Raw genomic sequence first — 12,049 nt, 5'->3', positions numbered from 1 at the left:
GATGCATACAGTTCTAACACTATCAGTTTAAATTACCAATTTTATCCACCTTTACCTTAGGTCAGAGTGTTTAACAACATCAATTTCTCTATGGTAACTATGTATATAGAATTATGCTTTATGATAAGGCTACAAACTTTGAAAAGGAGGTTAAGACCCCAAAAGACGGCCAGCTAATCCTCACGAAAAGATACTATCAGCCAAATATAATTAAGATTTAAACAAAAACATGGACCCCAAAGCTTCCCCAAGCTCACTGATTTATCACCAAGAATAGAACTATAATCCAGGCTTGTAGATGCATTTTTTTCCTTCAGAGAGTGACTACAAAAATACATTTTACTCCTTCTTTCCTAGTATTTGCAAACTGAAATGGAGGTAGGCTGATTTATTCTATCAGTTCTAGAAAACACTGCACCTTTTCCAATACACTGCACCATTAAACAACAAAACCAGCAAAACCACCAAGCAGCAAGCTCAGCCTGGGCTTTATCGACAGTTCACAACAAGATCAGGGAGATGTATTTTTCTCTATGTAAATCACTAGAAGAACTTCATCTTCACTCTGATGGTCACCTCTCCAACTGACCATACCCTAAAGGTATCAGAGATGCCTTCCAGTAGATGGAATGAGGTGAGGTTTGGTTAGGGTGGTCAGATTCATGAAGGACCCTAATCTAATATATAAAGAGCAGCCAACAATTGTTGGCCATGGTTTTTCTTCAGATCTAAGAACTCATCAGAACTGTAAACTCAGACCTGGTAAGTACTTCTTATCCTCACGACTGGCTCTGTACATTACTTCACATTTCACACTGCAGAACAACCAATCCTATCCTAAGGCCCAAGCCTTGCCTTTGTGGGTCTAGTGAGTAAGCTACATGGCTTTCTAAAACAAGTAAAAGAAACGGGTAGCCTGATTAGCAAGTGAGTATATAAAGACAAGTTACTGCACAGTTAGATGGTAATGTGTGCTATTTAGGTTTACAGACTATCTGGTGTCTTTATTGTAAAGCATAAAATGTTTAACAGCAAATATGTTGAAAATTTTGTCAATGTGAATCTTTAAAGATTTATTTATTTTATCTTATGCGATGAGTGTTTGGCTTGTATGCATGTCTTGGCACTACATGAGTGTTTACTGCTAGCAGAGGTCAGAAGAGGGCATGGGATCCTCTGAGACTGCAGTTACAGTTGTGATCTGTCAAGTGGATGCTGGGAATTCAACAGAGATCCTCTGCAAGATCAGCAGTACTTAACTAGTGAGCCATCTCCCAAACCCCAATAAAATGTTTTTTAAGTAACTGATCAAAAGTCTTCAAAATTACTACTATCCAAATGATTTATAGATAATGTTTAAAACCAAGGGAATACACAGTCACCTAGGTGCTATATTCAATTGCCTCGATAAGCTAGGCTGAGATGCTATGGAGGAATAATGAGTGTAAAATATTCATTCTAATGAAGCAAATACAATCAGCTTTGGACTCTTCCTCTAATTATCAAAAGGATGACACACAGATACACCTACCGAAGGTAAATTATTCCAACTCATAGAGAAATCCTTGTAAATGCACAGGGAGCTCTGTGTGTGTGAATTTATACCCATCAGCTAACTCTGAGATTACTGGGGCCATTACTGGGATTTGTGATGCTCTAGGGAAGAGAGTAGGTCCATAAACCAACAGATCGCTTTAAACTGGCACAAGTGCCAGATTGAAGGAAAAAGGCTTTCTGCTTCCTTTATCCACGAAAAGCTTAGTTTGGAGCTGAATATAATGATGGGAATGGTCACAAGAGCTCAAGCCTCGAAGAGAAGTTGTCCAGCAACCCCTCTACGCACAGCACAGCCTTCCACCCGAAACACAAGTGTCTCAACCTTGGCATTAAGTAGCGTAATTTTTAATTGTTGAGGCCCTCCAATTACAGAAAGTGGGTGTTTTTTTTACTTAATTCCTTTGAAAATCTCTTTTCATGACTTCTTTCCTTTTGTGTTCTTGTCTGTTTTTTGGTAGTTTTATTGGTATAGATTCAAAGTGCTCCACCAGTAAAGCCACATGCTCAGTCTTTCCTCCTCGTTTGGCAGAGGGCCTCCACATGCGCTCATCTCTTTCCATGAGGAGTCTTCACCTCTTATTGGAGCACTCTCATATTTTCCTATTTCTTTTCTACCTCCATCATCACCCTCAGCTTTCTTTGTTGACTGTTTTAAGCTTGCTTCCCCCTCCCCCCGACCCTCAACTGGGAATATTAAAGTCTAGGATCTGCACAGAACCATGATATCTAGAGAGGATAACCTTCAGAAGTCTCTGTTTCAATTTCCATATATGTAAAATGGATGTGTGACCTCAAACATGAGTTGAGGATCAAATAAAAAAAATAGAACAAGCTTCTTAGAGATTTTAAAGTACTAGCAAAATTGCTCCTAACAGATCAAGAAAAGCAAATTATACAAAGTAAACTCTACCATACCCTGGGTGGGAAAGCTCATTGAAACAACAGCAAACCCCCAAATGCATTTTGACACAGAACTTTCTTTTATATACACAGAGCTGAACATTCCGTTTCTTTGAGAAATAACCCTTCGATAAATGGTGTTTCTTTATATGTTTCAATAATACCTAAATCAAGCCCTGTGAAGTTTGTGTATTTATGAATGGAAGAGACATTGTTCAATCAAAGGAGATAATGACATCTCTTCTGAGACTTTCAACTGTGAAATTTGCTTTGAATAAAACAATGTTGTAACACATTTGTAAGCCCCTGTCCTTTGTAATCCTTCAAAGGTTCCTCCTTGACTTCAGAATAAAATCTCAATCTCTATTCAGTCTTTTCTCTAGCTACTCTCCCCAACTCTGTGTTTTGGCGCACACATTTCTTATCCATATCGGTTTTTTTTTTTTTTTTTTTGCTCTCAGCCTTTATGTTTAGTTGTTCTCAAGGCTATAAAGTGAATCATAATGTCTTATCATTGTTTAAACTCTTATAAAGACATCTCCTGCCTCATATGAACCATCAAGGTTATTTGAATTTCTTGTTTCTATTGAAGGGCTTAAACTTATTTTTAATGTATTTTGTATGTATTCTGTCTTCCTCATGAGAAAGCAGATACCATGATGTATATTTTATCCACCTTGGGAAAATTAGTATCTAGAACAGTGTGTTTCACTCTGTACATATTCAATATAGGTTGATGAAATAAAATAATATGTATGTACAAAGAAGAAACGCAAATGTACAAAAAGTGGTTATTCAATTAACCAGAAAATGGCACCAATATTGTCAGAATTCAAGACTAATGCTGAATCAGTTAAAAGTTTACAGTGTGACCTATGTTCTGTTTTCTGCATCTTTCTTTTCTCTTGGACCAGCATTATTTAAAATTGCTATCTGCATATTCACTTACGTTGTACCACCTAATCATAAGAGCTACCATAGGATCATGCTACAAAGCCAGGGCTTGATGCAATAACCCAGTGATGCAGCCAGAGTAGGGCATGACTCAGACTGAGCACATGTCTCTAGTCTGCCCTTATCTGATGTGTGACTACTGAAAAGATTCCTCCACCTAGCTAAACTGCAACTCCATTTCTACCTTCCAACCTCCAGAAAAACCAGCATACTGTTGTCATTATCATCGAAGCGGACACAGGGAGTTAGCCAATTAATCCAGAAAGAACATCAACTTTAGAGTAAGACGAACATGGTTCTGAATGCTAGATATAATGTGAGTTATCAGGGCGACCCTAGAAAATACAAAGTAATTCTAGGCCAGTTCTATACAAAGAGATACTGCCCAGTCCCTTCCAATTTATGAGGATATTAAAAGGTGAGAATTTAACATTTCCTGGTAATATTACCATCACTGTTTTAGCCCAGGCTTAGGAATAGCACTTACTAAAGGCAGAGTTAACAAATGTGCCATTCATATTCCCACTGGCTGATCTGCATTCTTAGTCATTCTGAAATTATATAAAGAGAATAATAAAGAAGCATGTTCTCATTCATTTGCAGGCACCGTTCCTTAGAGTTATGGTTGCTCTTTCCACGTGGTAGCAAATCTCACTTCATTATTGTGTGTGGCCCCTTCACAGCACCACCTCCTATGTCTGTAAAAGCTTCCATTAATTTCCCATCAGTAAACGTTAATTAAAATGAGCGTGTATCATTGCTTTCATGTATTCATAACACATGTACAAACATGCAAATTTTGTTCACGATGTTTCAAGTGGCTTATTTCAGAACAAACAAATCCATGGATGCTATTTTAAAAGGTTTTGGATATAGAAAGATTTTTAGACTCTGATCCTTCCCTAAAATAGCTACGATTTCATGACAAATGCAACAAAAGTTTAGCAATCTCAATAAAAATCTATCTTATTCAAGATAGCAGCATGCTAAAACATGAATAATGACATCTGAGCTTTAAAACACTCAATACCCTGGTGTTAGTGTAATGTTTTTATAGAATGCTTTGAAAAGTAGAGCTGGAACAGGCTAAGGAATACTTTAATTTAAAGATGTATGGTGGTCTACACTGGATATTACACTGGATCCAATACAATACTCTTAGATGAGTCCCTTTTGATTACTTATTATGAAAGGTACCTGCCCCCCCAAAAGTTCTATTCAAATGTTTAACATGGAGAAACTGGAACATATCAAAAAAGTCTCTGATGATTGAATTTCACATTCCTCCTCATTCTTTACAGTTATCCACATTCATTCAAAGTAAGCATAATTTCAAGAAATAAAGAGGCTTCTTTTAGATCATAGTTGTACAAGATTCCCATGAGATTCCTCAAATGTTTTAAGCAAAACAAAACAATGGGTCAAAAAACAATTCAGATTTCCAGAGTGGACATCTCATTTCACAGTGATGACAAAGGCCTGATATTTCCAAAAAGAACCGCTCAACTCAGATGAGCCAGTTATCAAAATAAACCCTAGAGTCTCTCAGGAATATGTTGTAGGGATCTTAACAAAAAGAGAGCCACATGTTTCTCCAAGGTTCAGCCAGTAACATACTTGTCTAACAACCTGTGGTTTCCTTTCTATGTTCAACCCTACCCTTTCACTTTCTGCCCCCTCATGAGTCCTCCATTAGACCCACTGACCCAGTGGCTACTGTCTCATTGTGATATTGTCCTCCACGTTTTCCTACTTCTTACTTTCTTCACATAATTTCCTGGCGAGATGAAGCATTTTTTTCAATTGGAACAATGTTTAGATTCATAAGTCTAATAAACATTATGATTAAAATGACTTCTGAGTTTGACACCACATGCTTCTCAGGAAATGTCAATTTGTAGGAAGCATGCACGGGTGTTTAGCGACTATAACTAATAAGTACTTCTATTGCTCATTTACAGATAATCAAAAGGAAGCAATTTTCAAAATCTTTTATAAAGTTTTCACAAGTTACCAGATAGGATGTTAAGTTTTCTGTACCACACTGCTAGATTAAAACTGCTAAGACTGTACATCAGAGCCACTAAACAACTTGAGTACTTAAGTAATACTTCCAGTTAAAGAAGAATGCCCAATCTGGGCCTTCCAATACTTGTCTGTAGGAAATTGAGATGCCACGGTTAACTGATAGTTTAGAAAATCTCCCTGGGTCTGAAATATAGATTTTTACCACACCAATTTGTCTGACAGTACACTGTACATCAGTTTACCAGAAAGTATCTTTTCTACGAATATTTTCTAAGGCAAGAGGTCTAAGGCCATGCTCACCCTGCTTTACAAATATTGGTTCTAGGAAGAACAATGGGATCACTACACTTAGTCTCCTCAGGTGAGGACACTGCTGTTTGCCAGAAACAAGAAGTGTGTGAATCTATGATCTAAATGCTCTGAGCTGTTTCTTTATGGGATATTTCATCATGCCAATGCCTTACAATGTCTTTTATCATAAAAAGAATCCTACAGGTCAAAGTGCAGAGTACTGGCCAATGTCTGTCCTCTTGGTAGGAAGTTTCCACACATTACACTACATATTTACTAAGCTGCTTTAAAGTCAAGGAGTCGCTAAGGTAACAGCCTGTATATTCTTCTACACATATCTTTTTTATGTGTTAAACACTGTGTTCCAAACCTTCTAGACACAGAAAAGTCAAAAGAACAGATTTCTGAGCATATTGTCCCACCACATTCCTACATCTCTGCAGTAAAGCCTGAGTGACGGCTCCACCCTGCCCAACAAGTTTCGTCTTGTACTTCAATGTGTACGCAAAACGAAAGCTATGTCAAGAGACTTGGTGGGTCAAGTGATAAGCAGCAAATCAGCCAATAAAAATGCACAATTAAAGTTTACCCAACATGCTTGCTAGCCCTTTTTAAAAGGTTCTCAGTTACATGTGAAGATAGACACAGGGAAGCTGAAAAGTAAACAGAAGTGCACTATATAAGTCAGTCTCCTAAAGTCTGATCACTTGTACACACACACACACACACACACACACACACACACAATTATATATGTTGATTCATTATATATGCATATATATGTCAAATATTTGTTAACAGGACTTTGAGCTTAGAACTTCTTTAGCTGTTAGCATTCAAGTGTGGGCACCTTTGAGCAGTAACAACTCCCATTCAATTAGAATTGTAACTGACCCACCCCCAGGACAAAGGAAATCAACCCAAGTAAAGCACACCACAAATTCTACATAATGTATTTTAGAAAGTGTGAGAGGAATCCTCTACTACTGAAATAATAAGTCTACAATCTGAGGAGGACTTGTAGCATATGTAGAAAAGCTAGTGAGTCTATGAGAAGATGGGAAGTGTGACAGACCACAAATACATTCCTGCCCTTACCCCCCACTCCCCACACACACCTAACATGAGTTAGGTAGGGAGCGTTAAGAAAAGAAAATAACCACAGAGAGATTTGGCTTACTAGTCATTTTTGAAAGATTTCATGCAAAAGCAGAACAGTGGACATGGTGGACAGGCATGTAGAAACAGCAGTACTCTCCTTTAACCGCCCCCCCCCCACCCCTGATACAGTACCTCCAGACTTGCCCGAGCTGCAAGATGTGGATGAGTGACTGCAGGAGCCAGATGCAGAAGGAGCAGGACGCAGACCTGTGTTTGCCGCTGGTCCTGGTGGCCCCGTTGCTGTTGCTTCCGCTGTTGGTGGCGGCGATGTTGCTCTTGCTGGCGTTGGATGCTTGCCTCTGCGGCGTGGAAGGACGAGCCTCGCCTTCCCCGGCTGCAGACCCACTGCTGACCACGGTCTTGCAATCCGCTCCAGGCTGCTGGCAGGTGGAGGCGGTGGTCGTGGCGCTGTCCTCGGTGCTGAAATCGTGCACAAACCAGCGGAAGCTGAACACTTGCACAGAGAGCGAGCCCAGAACCACGAAGAAGAGGGTGAGCCCAAACCACCAGCGCTGGCCGCGCAGGTAGTAGTCCACAGCGAGCCAGATGTCCGTTCCAACATCCGCGAAGTACACGGCCACGGCGGCTAGGATCCAGAGGCAGTCCCACAGCGAGTAGCGCCGCTGCTCCCTGCCCAGGCGCAGGCACAGCGCCGCCGAGCCCGCCCCGCCGCCCGGGCCGCCGCCGCTGGAGCCGCCCGAGCCCGCCGAGCCGCCGCTCCCCGCGCAGCAGCAGCAGCAGCGTGAGCAACCGCCGCCGTCTGGGCAGCAGCCGCCTCCCGCCGCCTCCGTGTCCTCAGCTCCGGTCCCCGACGGCAAACCTGGAGCCAGTCCTTGCACCGAGCCCGAATGGTCCGAGTTCTGCAGCGGGGTGAACGCCACGTCGCTGCTCTTCTTCATCTTCAGCCTCCCGTCTGACTTAGCGGCCATGATGCCTCGGCAGCGGAGGAGAGCCCTTCTTTATCTGACACCTGTCCCTACTGTCTCCTCCTCCCGCCACCTCCTCGCCTTGCCCCGGCTTCCTTCCCCGGTCGCGCCGCTCTCCTGCTCCTACTCCAGCGCCCGCTCGCCCGCCGCCGCCCGCGGGGCTGGGCGCTGGGCCCGGCTAGCCGCACGCTCGGGACCCGCAGGTGCGCCGCCTGGCTGCCTGCGCCGAGCCCAGCTGCTCGCTCCGGCCCGCGCGCGCCCCTGACAGCCGCCCGCGCTCCGCGCCAGCCCGGCCCCGCGGCTGCAGCACGAGCCGCCGCCGCCGCCAGCAGCAGGAGCAGCAGCGGCCGCCGCGGCGCTCCTCGGACCTGCACATTCCTCTCCTCCCCTCGCGCGCGCTCCCTCCTCCCGCAGCCTCTCCTCCACCAGCTGACTCCGAGGGAGAGGATGACCTCATCCCTTCCCTTCCAGCTGCCGCCGCTCCCACCCCGGCTGGGGAGGGGCGAGAAGGAGGGCCCGGAGGAGGGGCCGAGATCGAGGGGAGCGGCGGGTGGGGGTGCCGGGCTGGCCAGTGCTGGACGCCGAGGGCAGCAGCACAGCAGTCGGAGGCCCGGGCTCGTGGGATTTCGGAAAACGTTGGGTGGATTTCCTTGACGCTGGGGGGGATGGGGTGGGCAGAGCGCGCCGCGTGTTGGAGTCTCTGTGTTGGGCCACCGCCGAGGGCAGGGGGCCGTGGACTCGAGCGGGCGTGGCAGCGGCGAGGGATGGGGAAGAGCAGGTCTCTTTGTATTGTACTGGGAGTTCGGGCACCTGGTTGGGTGTGGTACGGTGCTAGGTGTGTTGCCGGCGAGGGTGAACAGCACGCTTCAACTAGGAAGCTGGGCTTCTGTACTAGCAGCGGTGGTGGGCGTGCCATGCTTTGGAGATCCTGGGTGGCAGAGGACCTGTAGGGCTGGAACACCTAAAGCAAAGCCGGCAGCAGAGGGCGGGCCCTCGGGATAAGGAGAGGGCAGCCTCAGGGATGCTGTACTGGCAAACCCCAGCCTGGAGAAATGCGAAGGCCCTGGGGCTCTACCCATTTCAGGAGGTGGGTGCGTCCCCACCCCCACCGGCGAGTTTAATGAGCCTGAAGTATCAGTCCTAGGCAGATGTCTTGGTGGGGCTACTCCTAACTTCAGGTGGGAAACGCAGCACCTCTGGCTGCAGTGGGAGGAGGGTCATGGCTAGTAACCAGGGGAAAGAGGACCAGCCCAGCCATTGGCCCCACGGGGAGTTGCTGGTCGCAAAGCTAATGCCACCTCTCTTATTCCAAAACTGCAATTACCTTCCCTTAAACCTATAAACGTACAAACTCACTATGTGGTTTCACAACTGAAGAAATGACTCGAATTTAATCTATCCTCGAAGAGAATGTAAGAATAAAATATGTTGCATTTTTAAAAAAAAATCTTTAAATCCCAGTAAAATATGGGATATCCTTTACTTTTTTTAAAATTAAGAAAAACCCGTGCTGTGCTTTAGTTTGCCTCTCTCAGCTTTTCAAATGTAAGGGACAAAGAGGGTAATTCTTAAACTGCAATGTGACTCACACACTTGGAGTTCAGAGTAAGCAGGTGGTGATAGGTCCAGGAAGAGTTCCAGTCAGCCTCTTTATGGATCTGGAGATACAGTTTAACATTCCCCATTCTCTGACCCCTCCCCTGGACAGCTCCAGGTGAGTTTGCATTCCTGTGTAGTGACATTCTCTGCAGGTAAAAAGCCTCACTGACACACCATCACCCGGTGCTGGAACACTCCACTGTTTTAGCACCAACCTGACCAAACTGAGATTCTTCTCACCCAGTAGATGCATGACCAATTGTCCTCAAAGACTAGTGCCCAGGGCTCCTGCTACTTGGTCTTTGCCTAGGAGACTTTGTGGCCCTGGGCCCTAGTGGTTTTATGTACGTGCTAAACCAAATTTTCTAGTAAAAGATGGGTGGCAAGGATGAGAGGCACCCCGAGTCACTTAGCGTCAGGCATTTTAAAATCCAACTTCAACACTGGGCCATCTTGAATGGGACGTTCCTTTTGGAAAATACCACGGTTCTTTTTCTCCAGAATTCAGATCCTTCTCCAGTGTACTGAGGCTGATGGTGCTTTGTGCCAAACCCACTAGGGAGATCTCTTAGGTAACTAGGTCCTCAGAGACAGAGTGTATTCTAGGTCAAAGGCAATGTCTGAAACTGTACTAGACTCAGAAGGCTCTGCAGAGTAGCTGAGGTGTTTGGTATCATCAGATCGACACTTCCGGTACAACTGAAAGGATCAAATCCTTTGCCCCAACACAGCACTTGCACAGACTATTTGCTCAATAAATATTAGTGAAGTGAATGCATGAATTTCTAGAAAGAACATTCCATAGCTCAAAGAATGCTACATTCTGTGCTGACAAATGTTCCCATGGAAACATAGGAATTACGAGAATTTTCTGGTAGATTCTGAAAAAGAGATAGCTAGTAATGCTTATTAGTATATTTATTGCAAACCACTTAGAGACTCTTTGAAGTTACACTGGTGCATCTCTGAAAATAGCTACACGGAGCTAGAAGGAGGAGTACAGAGAGGTCAGAGTGAGCATATTCATAGGTATGCTCTGCCAATCTCTGGCCCCATGGTCCTGCCAAATTATTTAATAAGCAAGATTAATATGAGGATTAGGTAAGATCATATATAACCAGGCTTTGAGCATAATATTGTTCTCCATAGTCTCTAATCCCATTGATCTAGTAACCACATCTCAGAATTAGTTACTAATTTCACTTACTTCACCATAATCACTGCCCCTGTCAAAAAAAGATGGACATAACGGATAGGAGATCAAAGTTCAGACTCAGAGTTTTTATTGGTCACCAAACTTATCCTCCCTGCCTTTAGTGCTCACTCTGTCTAAAACAGAGATTCTGATCTCTGGAATTCAGTAATATCTGAACCGCATTTTCAAAATTGCAAAGAAACAGTCCCGTGTCATGTCCAGCATACTCAGAACGTTATTTATGCCACATCCCTCCCACCCCATTTCTTCCACCCTTCATCCCTTCATAACTAACCCTTTTTGTGTATCAGTGTAGCTTCTGAAATTAGACCTACAAACAGTGATCACACCACTTACCTCAAAATCAACGCCTGCTCAACACAGATTCCTGGTCTATCAGAAATGTGATCTCATAGTAAATGACCTTATCCTGGAGATTAATTCATATTGATATAACACTACCTTATCATTGGTCTGTAGCTTTATCATCTCAGCCTTAATCATCCTGTTTTGAATAGCTCCATTTTATGGCCAGCTCATTCCAGAAACTACACTTGAATTTAGACTTTTCCTCCACCTGTTTGCTTTAACCCTTTCTATGCACCATGCCTGCTCATTCTCAAATGCATTTTAGTCTCTGAAGTTCCTCACAATTGGGAAAACGTCCCCTCCCACTGGCCCCACACAATGGTCAAAACCTTGCTTTCCATTTCATTCAGATCTGAGCTTGTGCAGTTGGCATTTATGCAGAGCTGCGGGCTGAGGCGTAGCTGTGCTTAACTACATCTCTTTTACACCCCTGACTGTCAAGCTAAAGTGAAACCTGCAGCTGTTCAGCAGGCTCACCCCATCTTCTTAATCCATTCAGATTCTACCCACTGAAATGGTTGGTTGGTTGGTTGGTTGGTTTTTTCACTTAAACTCTAGACATATTCTTTCACATTTTTGCCCTCATTTCACTGAGAAAAAAATTGGAACACCATCAGAACAGAGCACACACATTTCACTGTTTTATCTGTCACCTGCAGGCATCTGTACCCACTTCTTCTGCTCCCCAGTTTCTTTCTAGCCTGGGTTTTTGCAGTTTTTGAAGGCTTTTTACAGCAAAAATATTCCTGGACTTCTTTTCTTTTACTCTTTATCTCCCATCCTCTCTTGCACATTTCCCAGGCGTAGCCTCCGAAAGTTACAGGTGGTCCTCGTCCAGTTCCTGAATCCCCGTATGAAGACTGATACATTTGACATGGGATACTGTTCTTTTCTTGGTGAATTCCTTCCTAGACTACATACTCACCCTTTTCTCCACTCTGTTTCAGTGGCTTTCTTTCCTTTTCCTAGCTCTACTCCTCTGCTAATTCTCCTTCATTTCCAGTACTTTAAATGAGACCAGTTCCTGTACTTTTCTTCATATGCTCTTATTTTCTTATCAGTTTGATGA

The 12,049-nt window shown here is 43.9% G+C and overlaps 1 protein-coding gene across 2 annotated transcripts in view; it reads right to left on the bottom strand.

Moving 5' to 3' along the window:
* The window catches only part of Xkr4 (XK related 4), a 400,918-nt gene extending 392,652 nt beyond the window's left edge, over nt 1–8,266 (bottom strand). The window contains exon 1 of one of the 2 annotated variants that reach the window (XR_010066347.1): nt 7,024–7,824. Coding sequence is in view for 1 of the 2 variants with exons in the window: in NM_001011971.2 (NP_001011971.2) it covers nt 7,024–7,820 (797 nt within the window). In the remaining variant the exon portion in view is untranslated. Of the gene's footprint in view, nt 1–7,023 lie in introns of both variants that reach the window. The other variant, NM_001011971.2, reaches the window with a different exon arrangement.
* Between the last annotated feature and the right edge of the window lie 3,783 nt (nt 8,267–12,049).

This window comes from Rattus norvegicus, chromosome 5 (genome assembly GCF_036323735.1).
Source record: "Rattus norvegicus strain BN/NHsdMcwi chromosome 5, GRCr8, whole genome shotgun sequence".
NCBI classification, from domain to species: Eukaryota; Metazoa; Chordata; class Mammalia; order Rodentia; family Muridae; genus Rattus; species Rattus norvegicus.
This window is presented reverse-complemented; position numbering and strand designations above follow the sequence as displayed.